The 14,921-nt window shown below is 40.1% G+C and overlaps 1 protein-coding gene across 1 annotated transcript in view; it reads left to right on the top strand.

Annotated features, from left to right (window-relative positions):
- The window catches only part of LOC143276441 (poly(rC)-binding protein 2-like), a 183,144-nt gene that overhangs the window by 128,696 nt on the left and 39,527 nt on the right, over positions 1–14,921 (top strand). The window contains exons 8-9 of the mRNA XM_076580933.1: positions 4,367–4,483; positions 9,560–9,662. Of these exons, the coding sequence (XP_076437048.1) occupies positions 4,367–4,483; positions 9,560–9,662 (220 nt within the window). The remainder of the gene's footprint in view (positions 1–4,366; positions 4,484–9,559; positions 9,663–14,921) is intronic.

Raw genomic sequence — 14,921 nt, 5'->3', positions numbered from 1 at the left:
TCCATCCTTCTTATCGGCTAGTGGAGTGATGCTCTTCGCAGGGAAGAGGATGAAGGAGGCAGATGAGATAACATGACAAATTAACTTGAGAGAAGGAGTGGGAGAGAGTCAGACACAGAGAAAGAGAGGCAGGCAGAGAGAGAGAGAAAGAGAGAGAGGGGGGGTGGTTTATTCTTGTAGGCCGCAGCTCATTCGAAGGGGAAATAATACAGTAAAACGCTGAAGTCATACATACACAAGTCTCTTCATGATGCAACATAATTATACACTTCTCCTTTTGAGTGCTTTATATACAGATAAAGAGCGAACTCCTTGACAGTCGGTCGTTTCATTTGTTGATGACATTAACTTGATCAGTCTCTAAAACAAGGCAAGGGGTTCGGACAGTATTTAACTGGAATCAGCTGTTCTCTCAGATCTCATGATGCTGGGCAACACAGCACAAAGTGAACTTCGCCTTCTTTAGATTGTTGAGAGACAGACAGACAGAGACAGAGAGAGATGTAGGAAAGGTTATGTTTTTTTTGGGAGGGGGGTTGTTTGTTTTTTTGACGCGGGTGATCTCTCTCTCTCTCTCTCTCTCTCTCTCTCTCTCTCTCTCTCTCTCTCTCTCTCTCTCTCCTCTCTCTCTCTCTCTCTCTCTCTCTCTCTTACAATCTAACACCTGCCGATCGACTGCTTGGATTTGCATGATATCAGGCACAAAAAACACTTCACAGGCTCTTATACTGAAGAGGTGAATGTTGACAAAGAATACCACAATTCTGACGACGGAAGCTAAAGGTTGGGTCATTCAGACACCCACTGGACATCCGAGGGGTCTGTGTAGAGGAGAAGACTGGCCGTACTGAGTGAGTTAAAACCTGACTTGATTTTAGCTGATGGGTAAAAAGTGACTTAAAGCAGCAGCATTGGCTCGAAGTTGTGTGACGGTCTAGGAGGACTAGTTATTTTTTTTTTTTTTCTTCCTTGTTATTTTGATAATGGTTTTGAAGTTGAATTAGGTGAATGTGTGTCAGTAAGTTTGTCCGAAAAAAGGTTTGTTTGTCAGTGATTTATGCCTTGCAAAGAAAAGGCTTTGAACGTGTGTGTGTGTGTGTTTGTTTGTGGGGTTTTTTGTGGGGGGTTTTTTTTTGTTTGTTTGTTTTTTAGGTGGTTTTGTTCTTTTTTAAAGATTGGATAATGGTGTGTGTGTGTGTGTGTGTAGACTTGCTGAAATGTTTGCAAACTTTTGTGCAGTTTAACCACCCCACTTGACTCCTTAACTTTGATGAGATTATCCGCGAGTTTTAGCATTATTGTAAAGTCAGTGCAGTCGCTTACATTTATGAGTTCTGTTCTTAACAATGGTGTCATTTCTTTTTTTTCTTTTTCTTTTTAATAATAAAAAAAGATAATGAATCCCCAAAATCTCAAGCAAAGTATGGCGACTGTCAGCCATCCTGACCTGTAAGCTTTTGTGCGTGTGTGTGTGTGTGTGTGTGTCTTATTATTTCAGTGAGACGACAGCTTTTCATGTGCGACATGGGTGTACTCATCATCAGCAGTTAGAGGATTAATGGCCACGGATTTCCCTTTTTTTTCAGGTTTGATGTTTCAGCTGCTGATAAAGGAGGCGTGTTGAATGAATGGATGGATGGATGGATGGCTCTTTCGATGTGTGAGGATACATATATACATGTACTTTTTTTTTCCTTTTTTTTTTTTCCATTAACCCATATGTTGTTGTTTTTATTTTTTCCAGAGAATCATTGACACACTTTCCACAATTTCGTCAAATGAGAGAAGAAAGTTTGTTTCACTAATGCGAGTGCAGTAAATTATGCTACAAATCTGTTTTTGATGTGTTTTATTTTTGCTTTGTTTTTTTTTTTTTTTTTTTTTTTTTTTTTTTTTTTCTTCTTCTTCTTCTCTCAATTGCAGGGATTCCGGATTTCTATCGCACCCTAGTGTGTATTTATAGATCCAATTTTATCTCCCCTTTTTTTATGTTGATTGTTTCCCTTGACAGGGACAGGGTGCGGGCTAAAAGCGGTGGTGGAAGAGGGTCAGCGACCTTTCAAGGTCAGAGGGAGGTCATTGCAGGCAAAAAAGAGGGGTGGTAAAGTAGGCATGGTTGCCTCCCTTTCATCCCCAAAATTAAAAAAAAAAAAAAAAAAATGAAACCAAAAAAAAAAAAGAAAAAAAAAAGTTGCACCTGTGGTTGGTTGTGGCTGTTCCGCACTCAACTTGACCTCTGCTATGTTTTTATACACACCACAATTTTTCGCTCTACCAACCAGAAATGTATCTTTTGGCTCTGAATTTTTTTTTTCTTTCTCTCCCTCCTCCCCTACTCCCCCCAACCTCCTGCCCCCCCCCCCACCCCATCACCCACGTGTAACGCACCACACTTGTCCGCCCACCCCCACACCCCCCCCACCCCCCACCCCTCCCCGCCCACTTTCCTGGCCAGATACACACTCACCCACGCGTAACGCACCACAATTGTCCGTATGACTGTTTCAGCGACATAATTATATTTTCTTGTCTGTTGAAACTTTCATTGACTGATTAATTGTGTCAGCGATGCAGCCTGTTTAATGGCAGAAACGGATGAAAGTAATTTCAGTGAATGTGTTTTTACGCAGAATCACAGAATAACGCTGAATTTTAAGTTTTTGTTGTTTTTTAATTCGAGAAAATTGTATAAAAAAAAAATTTTTAAATCGTTATTGATACTGATGTTAGGTAAATGAAAGAAAAAGATGTACAGCTGATTTTTTTTATGCCTGAAAAAATTTTAAATCGTTATTGATACTGATGTTAGGTAAATGAAAGAAAAAGATGTACAGCTGATTTTTTTTTATTTTTATGCCTGGAGTCTTGTTTGACAGTATTACATTATGATAAGCCTATTTAACACACACACACACACACACACACACACAGAGGTTCTTTTTTTTTGTTTGTTTGTTTTGTAAAAGCATATAATTCAAAAGGAGCAAAACGAGCAATTCGGGGAGCTGTCTGATTTTTTTTTTTTTTTTTTTAAACGCCCTGTGGGTAAATCTGGCATGGGTGGACATGTGGTGTGTTACTCTCTCAATCCCTACCCACCCCCACCCCCCGTCCCTACCCCCACACTACCCCCCAAAATCCCACCACCACCCCTAGCGCGCTTTTTTTGCAGCCTGGTACAATGGCTTACGATTGACCACCTCCATCACCTGAATGCACACAGGTTGACGCCTTCTGACTCTTGGTACTGTGTTCTGGAGAGCATTGAAACTACTTTGGGGGCGGGGGACGGGGGGGGGGGGGGGGGGCGAGAAAGAAACCCCACTGAACTTGAACTATACAGTGAGAAGGGGGAAAAAAACAACCCGAACTACACTAAAAAAAAAAAAAAAAAAGAAATTTTAAACAACAACAAAAAACACTGATTGTGAACTGCATCGAAATCCCTCCACCGACAAATCAAAAAGCCGCATACAAATTTCTATTTGTATTTCTTTCTATCACAACAGATTCCTCTGTGTGAAATTCGGGCTGTTCTTTCCCAGGGAGAGCGCGTCGCTACACTACAGCGCCATCTTGGTGTTGGTTTTGGTTGTTGTTGTTGGGGGTTTTTTTGTTTGTTTTTTGTTTTGTTTTTTGAGGGGGCGGGGGGGGGATATTTTTTCCTGCGTGCAGTTTTATTTGTTTTTCCTATCGAAATGGAATTTTCTGCAGAATTTTGCCAGGAACAACCCTTTTGTTGCCGTGGGTTCTTTTACGTGCGCTAAGTGAATGCTGCACTCGGGACCTCAGTTTATCGTCTCATCCGAATGACTACGCGTCCAGAATACCACTCAAGGACAAGTGGAGGGGGAGAAAATATCGGCGGCTGAGCCATGATTCGAACCAGCGCGCTCAGATTCTCTCGCTTCCTAGGCGGACGCGTTACCTCTAGGCCATCACTCCACATAAAGCTTTTTCCAGAAAATTAGAAACTGCATATAAATGAAGCTCTTTCCGGACAAATCAGAAAGCTGCATATAAATATAGCTCTTTCCAGACCAATACCTGGTCACTCGCCGCCAACCTGTGTGCGGCAGCCAAGCTTAGTGTGAACGTATAACCTTAGGAACATTCTCAACGCTAAGCAAACTTAGCGCGGCTAAGATCGCTCATGCATGCAACCCCCTCCAGCCCAACCCTCCAGCCTAGCACTTTGTTCCAGCTTTCTGTACAAACCTCTTGAGAGTATGTCTCTCTCTCTTCTCGCACTCTCTCTCTCTCTCTCTCTCCCTCTCTCTCTTTCCTTCCCATCCCTCCTAATACCTTGTCTTCTTTTTTTTTTTTTTTTTTTTTTTTTTGCTTCCTTCTTTTTCCTCCCATGCAGTCACCCCCAAAAGGAGCCAACCTACCCTACCGTCCAAAACCCGTAGTGTCGCCCGTCTTCGTCTCTGGGGGTCCTCCCTTCAGCGTCCAGCCCCAAATGACGCTGGCCAATCAGGATGTGAGTCTTGCCTTGTCTTGTCAATCAGTGTCCTTGTCTTTTCTGTGTCCTGTCCTGTGATTGGTAGATTGGTTTTGCTCCAGCTGTGATGGCGAAGAGCGTTTGAGTTTGGGGGGCGTGGTTTTATTTAGCTTTTTTTTTCTTTTTCTTTTTTTCTTCTTCTTCTTTTTCTGTTTGTTCTTTTTTAATAGTTTTTTGTTCGTAAGCGCTTTGATTTGTCTCTGCTCAAGATTCAGCGCCATATGAATACTAATTATTGTTATTATTATGTCATTGTTTGCCCTGTGATTTGGTTTAGGTGGCTTACTAGTAGACTGGCTTCGTGGCTAGTCAAGATGTGTCTCTCGCCTTGTCAATCAATGTCCATGTCTTTTTGTCTGTCCTGTGATTCGATTGGTTTATGTGGCTAGTCAGGGTGTGAGTCTCGCCTTGTCAATCAATGTCGTCTGTCCTGTGGTTGGTGGATTGGTTGGCGGTTTGGGGTGGGGGGGGGGGGGGGGGGCGTGGTTTTTTTTTTTTTTAGCTGGGATTGTTTGGGGTTGTTTTGTTTTTTTTGTTTGTTTGTTTGTTTTGGTGATTGGGCACTTAGTTTTATAGTGCAGTGTGGGCCTCGTTTGATTGATGTGTTGTTCCGGGGCATGGAGGTTTGATTCGTTGGAGAGAGATTTCCTGTTTTATATTTCTGTTGCATTGTTACTGATAGACGGTTGAGAAGACGTTTTATTTTTGGCCCCGTTATTGTAGTTGTTATCATTATTACTATTCTTATGATTATTATTGTCATAATCATCATCATCATCACCATAATTATATCCATAGTAAAACGTTGAGATGACAAAATTATTTGTTTTCTTCTTATATATATATATATATATATATATATATATATATATATATATATATATATGATATGGTTAACAGGATATCTGCAAGCTTCTGATAATTACGATTCTTTTTTTTTTTTAAGAAAGGACCTTTTTCTTGCAGTTCAAAATGTTTGCTGTAATTGAAGTATATTTCGTAAAAAAAAATAAAAAAAAAAAAAAAAGAGGCAGTTGGATAGTCTTGTCTTTTGTCTAAATGTGGAAAATGTATCGTATGTGTGTGGGTGGGGAGGGGGGGGTGTCTTTTTCTGGCGTTTAAGTTGAAATTTTCATGAATGTGTATGCACAAAAATAATGACATGCAGACACACACACACACACACACACACACACACACACACACATGCGTGCACGCGCGTGTGTGCTCCTTCATAAAATAAGGCGTTTTATTAGTGGTAGTAGTAGTTCTCTTTTTGTTGTTGTTGTTTTGTTTTGTTTTGTTTTTTTAGTGGTGTTGGTTGTTTTTTTTTAATTTTAATTACTCTGTTTTATTTGTAATTGTTGGAACATGTCACCTATTTCTGAAATGTATACATACAAAGAAACTCCCCCACACCCCCCTCTCTCTCTCTCTCTTCCCCTTAACATTTCATTGTACCGAACCTTCCAAAAGATTTCCTCTCACCAAAAGCAGGCTTTTTTCCTTCCCTATACCGCCAATCATTCTTTTTTTCTTTTTTTTATTAATCTCATACTTGTTTCACAGCAGGAGGGAAGGGGGAGGGGGCTCCACATTAGTGACCCAAGCAGCCAGCACCCCATCAAGTTTTCGCTTGAATTTTCCCCCTAAGTCTATGGCATTGGCGCAGTGTATGTAGATTTAGTGGGGGTGAGGGGGGCGGGTGGTATTCTGATTAAGGCGAAGTGGATTAACTGCTGCTGCTGTTGAGATTGTCGCTTGTTTAACCCCCTTTCCTCGGGGCTCAAGTCTGCATGTGGGGTAGATGGTCCTGGTAGTTGTTGTGTCTTGCGGGTAGCGTCTCTGTATGGCAGTCTATGTCAGTTTGTTTTTTGTTGTTTTTGTTTTTTTCTCAAGGCCTGACTAAGCGCGTTGGGTTACGCTGCTGCTGGTCAGGCATCTGCTTGGCAGATGTGGTGTAGCGTATATGGATTTGTCCGAACGCAGTGACGCCTCCTTGAGCTACTGAAACTATGTCAGCTCGCTCTCTTTCTCTTCTTCGCTCACTTTCATGATTGGATGGTCGCTTCTTGAACTTTAAGATTCTTCTTCCTTCTTGGCTTCTGGGTCTGGTTTGTCTCTGTCATGATGGGGTGGTCTTTTCTTTAACTCTCTCCATACGAACGGCGAAAGAGTAGACGTTAACAGCGTTTCACCCCAATAACCAGCATCAAAATATTGCAAGCGGAAGGCTCTTATACTGAAGACGTGAATGGTGACAAAGAATACCACAATTCTGACGACGGAAGCTAAAGGTTGGGTCATTCAGGCACACACTGGACATCCGAGGGGTCTGTGTAGAGGAGAAGAGAGGACTAGCCGTACTGAGTGAGTTAACCTTTAGGTTCTTCTTCCTTTCATGGCGTTTGGGTCTTCTGCTTCATCTGTGGCCGCTGCCCTCATCTCATGAGGTTTTGTCTTGACACCCCCCTCCCCATCACCCCCACCCCCCTTCTTGCTTTGTCCACCAGGTCGCCCTAGGATTAAAACCCATTTGTTGGAGGCTGTCTTGATGTCTGGACATTGAATAATGGAAGCGTAGGCTTGTTTCAGTTAATATCTTGTGATGATGATGATGATGGTGATGATGATGATGGTGGTGGTGGTGATGATGATTGTGTGTGTGTGTGTGTGTGTGCTGTATAGAGTAGGTCAAGGTCCCCCCCCCCTCCGTACACCCCCACCGCCACCACCACCCCTTCTTAGTTGTGGACGATGTTACAAATCTTTATGACTGCGCAACAACAAAGAGATATTTCTGTTAGAAAGAGCGGATTTTTTGTTTGTTTGTTTGTTTTTTGTTGGTGTTGTTGTTGTTTCTTTATTATAGCTTTTTTTCTTTTGTTCGCTGCACTGTATAGTACTTGTCTTTGTGTGTGTGTGTGTGTGTGTGTGTGTGTGTGTGAATGGTTATGACGTTTGTCGTGAAAGCAGACTGCCATCTGTTTTTTGCAGTCGTAACACACAAAGGGCTGTATTGTTCGCCGTGATAAGCACACGATGATGGAACAAAATGTCAGGAACTAGGTCATGGAAATGCCAGTGACAATTAACAAACATTTCGGGGCTGCTGTGTAGTAATGATATAATATATATTGTTGCGCAACAACATCGTCTCGGGGGCAGAGCTGGTTATGACTTGATTATTTTGTCTGTTTGGGTATCAGTGTTACTGTGTGCTAATTTCTGAATAGATTTTTTTTTCCACTCTCACCTCTATGAATCTTACATATTTATTCTGTTATTCGTCCAACCCCGCCTCTCCCTCACCCCTACCCCCCCACACACACTCCCACTGTCCCCCTGCTGTGCATTTTTCACCCGTTTTCCCATCCCACCAATCAGTATATCTTGAATAGAACATGAGCTTGGTGTGAAGTGTGTTCCTGGGAAATGTGTAATGACGTTAGAGTCCATGCGGGTGAGTGTGTAAGTGGTGGGATGGAGAAGGGAATGGGAATTACCTTTAAAAGAAAGAAAGAAAGAATAATGATAATAATTAATATTATTATTATGATGATTAAATGAAAAGGGAAAAGAAAAGAAAAGATGGTTATCTGTTAGCTGCAGATCTTAAGCTGGCACTTTGATAAAAAGTAAATATAGCACAATCACCATCATACGTGTGTAAGTAATTTTTTTTTTCATATCAGTTTGGGAGAAATGAAAATAATCCTGATTATATTGTTTTGGATATCATAGATTAAACAGTGTAGATATTAGACTGTCCTGTTGACGATTATTTGGATACCATAAAATTAATCAACAATATGATTTTTTTTTTTTTTTTTTTTTTTTGATTTTTTTTTTTTTTTTTTTTTTTTTTTTTTTTTTTTTTGATGTCATAACGTTTAGTTAATCTGTCCTGTTAACAGTTATTTGGATGTCATTATATTCAGTGCAAATCTCCGACTATCATTTTGACAGTTATTTGGATGTCGTGTGTGCCAATAGCATAAACCTCTGACTGTCGTTTTGACAACGATTTTTAATTTCTGAAATCATTTCTGACTGTCCTTTTGACAATGATTTGAATATCTTAAATCAACAGTATAATGATTTGAATATCTTAAATCAACAGTATAATGATTTGAATATCTTAAATCAACAGTATAATGATTTGAATATCTTAAATCAACAGTATGAAGCTCGGACTGTCCTACTGACAAGTATGTAGACTACAATGTTGACAACTATTTGGATATAACAGACAGTATAAATCTCGCCTATCGTATTGACGATCTTTTGAATGTCATAACATACAGTATAAATCTCGACTGTCCCATTGACAGTTATTTGGCTGTCATAAATTAACTGTGTAGGTCTTTAAATCTCTCCATACGAACGGCGAAAGAGAAGAAGTTAACAGTGTTTCACCCCAATTACCATCATCAAAATATTGCAAGCGGAAGGCTTTTATACTGAAGAGGTGAATGTTGACAAAGAATACCACAATTCTGACGACGGAAGCTAAAGGTTGGGTCATTCAGACACCCACTGGACATCCGAGGGGTCTGTGTAGAGGAGAAGAGAGGACTGGCCGTACTGAGTGGGTTAAGATCCCACTGAAGGATGGACAGTGCCGTATCAACACACAGTGATTGAATGTGAACAATATTTGTGACTGAAAAAACTCGTTTTTTTTATATCATAGATATTGGATTGTCCCACTGATGAATGTGAAAATGCTACTACAATCCAATCGGCACAGTAAAAGTCATTAATGATTTACCTTTGCTGTGCTTCGTGGGTGAAAAATAATTACTCAAAATCTCATTAAAATATTCATTCATAACTCCACCAGTTTGGCTTGTGTCAGTTTAATTCAAAATTTGACAGCTTTGTTATTCATTTATGATAATTATTTTGCAGTATCCCCACCAGATGTGTTGTTGTCTTGTCTGTAAAGAAAAGGAGTAAGTGAATGAAGAAACCATTTGTGTCAGGGTTCATAACTAACAATGATGGTGGCGAATAATTCATTGGGTTTCTGTTCCTGTCTCCTGCCCTCAGCCGATGAAGACTTTGCCGCCACACATGACGATGGCGCCTCACCCGGTACCCATCATCCCCACGGCGCAGACCGTACTTCCGGGTGGTTACGTGCCCGTCAATGGTGTGTATTGTCTCCCCTTCTGGCCTTTTTTTTTTCTATTTCTGTCAGTCTGTCCCATTTTTGCTGTGGATTCTTTTCTCTTTTTTTTCTTCTTTTTTTTTTTTTTAATAAGAAAGGAAACTCTCCTCCCCTTTTGGTTGCTTTTTTTTTTATATATTTCAACGAGGATGATCTCCCTTTGCTTTTTGCAGTCATGGAAGAAGCAGTGTGTCTGTGTCTTGTTGTTTTTTTCTTTTTTTTTTTTTCTTGTTTCTTTGTTTGTTTTGTTTGCTTTTCAGAATAGGTAGGTGTGCTTGCTTGCAGTTATGCGTGTGCTGATATTTGCAGTCATATCTATAAAATAGATATAGTTTGTTTCCCAAGAAGAGGTGGGTGGATGTTAATAGTGTGGATCGTTTTGGGTTTTTTTTCTCGTAGCTGCTTTTGCCACCTGTAGCTGTGTTACTAAAGACTCGCTTTCTCTCTGTGTGTTTCTCACATACGTGGACACACACACACACACACACACACACACACACACACGCACGCACGCACGCACGCACGCACACACACACACACACACACACACACACACACTTATATGCATGCACGCACGCACTCACACTCAATCAGCATGTGACTGCTCACATGAAGTTTGAGAATGAACAACACACACACACACACACACACACACACACACACACACACACACACACACACACACACAAACACAGAGGAATCATAATCAAATTTGTCATTGTCATCACTCTGAGATGAAATGAACACCTGAAAATCATCTTGCCAATTTTTTTTTGTTATGCCACATGTATCTTTTCTGTCCTTAATTAATGGTATTGCTTTTTTTTTCAGTATGTACCCCCCTACCCCCCACCCCCCACCCCCAACTCACCATCCAACGACCCTACCTCTCCTGCCCTACCTTTTTTAATGATAACATTCAATCATTTGCATTTGTATTTGTACATGTGTGTGTACATGAAAAATTAATACTATAACAGAGTGTCTTGTCAGTATGTGACGGGACATTAAATAAAAAATTCTTCCTCCTCCTCCTCCTCCTCCTCCTTTCCTAACCTCACACACCTAACTCCAACACCACACCCCATCCACAGTTGCATATATATATATATATATATATATATATATATATATATATATATATATATATATATATAACATATAAATAATTATAGATAAACAGATATATATATATTATATGTGTGTGTGTGTATGTGTGTGTGTGTTAAACAGAATCAGTCCTTTATTTATTTGATGTATTTAACGGAGGCAGAGAACACCATTATGCTCTCTGTTTCTCTGTCTCTGTCTCTCTCACTTTCTCTCTCTCTCTCTCTCTCTCTCTCTCTCTCTCTCTCTCTCTCTCTCTCCGTCTTGCTCTCCCCCCCCCACCCACCCTCCCCTTTTTTTTCTCTATCTCTCTCTTTCTCGCTCATGCAGTCTTGTTTATGTATATTTAGGTGTATGTCTACATATTCAGTGTCAGAGCTCTCATGTACAGCTTTGGGTTTGTGTATGAATGCACAAAGAAAGAGGAATTCTGTCTGTGTGCGTGTGTGTGTGTGTGTGTGTGTACTTACTTGTATATGTTTGGGAGTGAGAGAGTAAAAAATTCAGAGTGAATAAACACTGACTGGTGTGCAGAGGTCAGGTGGAGAAGGCTTTTGGGTGGGTGCTCGTAAGAGTTTGTGTGCATGTGTGTGTGAGAGAGAGGAGAGAGTTGAGAGAGTAAGACAGAGATTAACTCTTTCACTGCCAAATTCGCATTTATGCAGCAGCTAGGTAGATTACCCATGTCACTGAAGGGTGACCAGATCATGGGTCTGTTTTCCATGAACCTACTGCTCTTAATGTTCGGTGGTAGGATAATTCATATTTTCTACCCATCACAGCTGTACTTTAGACACCATATTTACTGTGTTTATATATAACACAGGGAATTTTGCACTTTGAATTGAAAGGGTTAAGAGTGAGGGAGAGAAAGAGGGGAGAGATAAAGAGTAGAGAAAGTCAGTAAAATAAGGGGAAATACATGCTGAACATCGGGGAGGGTGTGCTGACCTCCTTTCTTCTGATTTTTATGGAGGTTCCCCGGATATATTTTTGCGAAAACCGTGTGCGCATGCGCGTCTCCAGTTCCTGTTTTTACCGGCCACCGAAAGGCTTAGATTTCGTCGTGGAAATCGCTGTTCTGACGAAAGGATTTTGAACGTTTTCGGTGACTATTTTTCCAAGTTTACAAGATATATTTGGTCTAATAGTTACACCCATTATTTGCTTTAGTCTTCTATGTTTACTTTGAGTGGGTTTTTTGTCGCATCTCTGCCATTACGTATTTGAACTGATCCATTTATAAACTCTGCCGAAAAGTTGTCCGTGCAAAAGGAGTGCGAACTCAGGGAAGCCAGTTGTGGTGGTGGGCTGTCCATGTCGTCATATGACCTACTTCTCGCTCTGCAAGCGACGAAAGGTCCACCACTAAATCCGGCTTACACATCCTCCCTGATAATTATTGTTTTGTTGTACGTGTGTGTGGTTGTGTGTGTGTGTTTGGAAAGAGGAGAGAGAGATTGAGAGAGAGAGGAGAGACAGACAGAGAGAGAGAGAGAGATTGTAAAATAGGGAAGGAGTAAACGCTCAGCCTTGTGGAACGCCCTGTGTGTGTGTGTGTGTGCAGGGTTAAGCCGTGTGCCACTTGCTCCTACAAGGCATGCCGCCCCTACACTCATCACTTCTGGTCAGAATAGCTGCCTAGCTAGCTTGCTGCCTAGCTAGCTAGCTGACTTACCTACTAACTTGTTTAGTCATTTTACTTACTTACTGTTGTATTGTTTGCCGACTTAACTGTTTTTTCTTTAATGCTGGATTTTTTTTATGTTTTGACATGTTACCTTTTATGCATTTTTTTGTTATGTTGGTGTTATATGTTTATGATTTTTTTCCCTCTGTGCTTTTTGGTGTTTAGTTTTATTTGTTTGTCATTGTTTTGGTGTCCTTTTTTTTTTCTTAACTGATTCAAGGTGAAAGTTCACAGTATGTGTTGTTGTTGTTGCCAAGATTAGCTCAGAGTTGGGGCGATCTCTGAGGGGAGGGACCATGCTTTGACATGTTACCTTTTATGCATTTTTTTTTTTGTTATGTTGGTGTTGTTGTATGTTTATGATTTTACCCCTCTGAGCTTTTTTGGTGTATTGCTTTGTTTATTTGTCATTATTTCTGTGGGGTTTTTTGTTGTTGTTGTTGTTTTTTAATTCAAGGTGAATGTTCTTTGTATGTTTAGTTCTTTGTTTGTTTGTTTTTCCAAATCATCAGATCAGGAAAATATGTCATCAGATGATCAGGTATCATAATATCAGTTGTCTGGTTTTTTGTTTTTTGTTGTTTTTTGTTGTTGTTGTTTTGTTTTGTTTTTTGGTTGTTTTTTTGGGGGGGGGGTTGTTTTGTTTTGTTTTCAGTTTTCTGTGAGCGTGGGTGCTTTTGCTTTGATGTGATGTTCTCTCTGCTTCTTTTTTTCTTCTATTTTTCTCGTGTTTTTGTGTGTGTGTGTGTGTGTGTGTGTGTGTGTGTTGTTGTTGTTGTTGTTGTTGTTGTTGTTGTTGTTGTTGTTGTTGTTGTTGTTGTTGTTGTTGTTGTTGTTGTTGTTGTTGTTGTTGTTGTTGTTGTTGTTGTTGTTGTTGTTGTTGTTGTTGTTGTTGTTGTTGTTGTTGTTGTTGTTGTTGTTGTTGTTGTTGTTGTTGTTGTTGTTGTTGTTGTTGTTGTTGTTGTTGTTGTTGTTGTTGTTGTTGTTGTTGTTGTTGTTGTTGTTGTTGTTGTTGTTGTTGTTGTTGTTGTTGTTGTTGTTGTTGTTGTTGTTGTTGTTGTTGTTGTTGTTGTTGTTGTTGTTGTTGTTGTTGTTGTTGTTGTTGTTGTTGTTGTTGTTGTTGTTGTTGTTGTTGTTGTTGTTGTTGTTGTTGTTGTTGTTGTTGTTGTTGTTGTTGTTGTTGTTGTTGTTGTTGTTGTTGTTGTTGTTGTTGTTGTTGTTGTTGTTGTTGTTGTTGTTGTTGTTGTTGTTGTTGTTGTTGTTGTTGTTGTTGTTGTTGTTGTTGTTGTTGTTGTTGTTGTTGTTGTTGTTGTTGTTGTTGTTGTTGTTGTTGTTTGTTTTGTGTGTGTATGTGTGTTTGTTTGTTTTTTTGGGGGGTTGGGGGGGGGGGGTTGTTTGTTTTTGTTTTGTTTTTGCGCTTTTTGTGATTTTGTGTTGTATTGAGTTACGACGCATTGTATGGTTTTGCTAATTATGTAGTTGATCCACACTCTGCCTTCAGCTGTGAGTTGATCTAATTGGTTTGTTTGTTGTTTTTGTTATTGTTGTTTTCAATGGTATGTTGTGATTTCCACTGTATTGTCTGTCTTCTTTCTTCCTCACCCCATCTCCCCCCCTCTACCCACCCACCCCCACCTCCATTCCCACCGCGACCACACACCCATACCTCTTTTTTTGTGTGGTGAGGGGGGTGGAGGTTGCAATGTATCTCCAGGTCTTTTGTTGTTTTTGTTGTTTTTTTTGTTTGCTTGTTTGTTTCTGTTTCAATGACTGTCTTTGTGTGCATGTATATGTACGTGCGTGTGTGTGTGTGTGTGTTTGTGTGTGAGTGTGTGTGTGTGTGTGTATGCATGTGCGTTTGTGTACATGCATGACTATGTGTGTGTACATATGTATGCCTTTGTGCACATACATGAGATTGTGTGTGTGTGTGTGTACACGAGTGTATCTGTATGCCAGTTTGTGTGTGTGTGTGTGTGTGTGTGTACATGAATGTATCTGTATTACCAGCCCCCCCAAAAAAAAATGTGTGTGTAACACGTTTTACAAAAAGAATGTATAGCAGTATGATGCATTGGGTGACCCCCTTGCATTTTTCTCTCTCTCTGTCTGTTGGTAAATGCATCTGTATGCCAGCCTAAAAAGTATTTGTGTGTGTGTGTGTGTGTGTGTGTCACTTTGTGTGCATGTCGCTGTGTGTATATAACACATGTTTTACAAAAAGAGTGTATAGCAGTGTGTTGTATTGGGTGATCTTGCCTTTTTATTTTTTTTTCTCTCTCTGTCTGTTGGTGAATGTATCTGTATACCAGCATAAAAACTAGTGTGTGTGTGTGTATGTGTGTGTCACTGTGTGTATATAACACATGTTTTTCAAAAAGAATGTATAGCAGTGTGTTGCACTGGGTAACCTCCTTGCCTTTTTTTTCTGTCTGTTGGTG

Source organism: Babylonia areolata, chromosome 32 (genome assembly GCF_041734735.1).
Source record: "Babylonia areolata isolate BAREFJ2019XMU chromosome 32, ASM4173473v1, whole genome shotgun sequence".
Classification (NCBI taxonomy): domain Eukaryota; kingdom Metazoa; phylum Mollusca; class Gastropoda; order Neogastropoda; family Buccinidae; genus Babylonia; species Babylonia areolata.
This window is presented reverse-complemented; position numbering and strand designations above follow the sequence as displayed.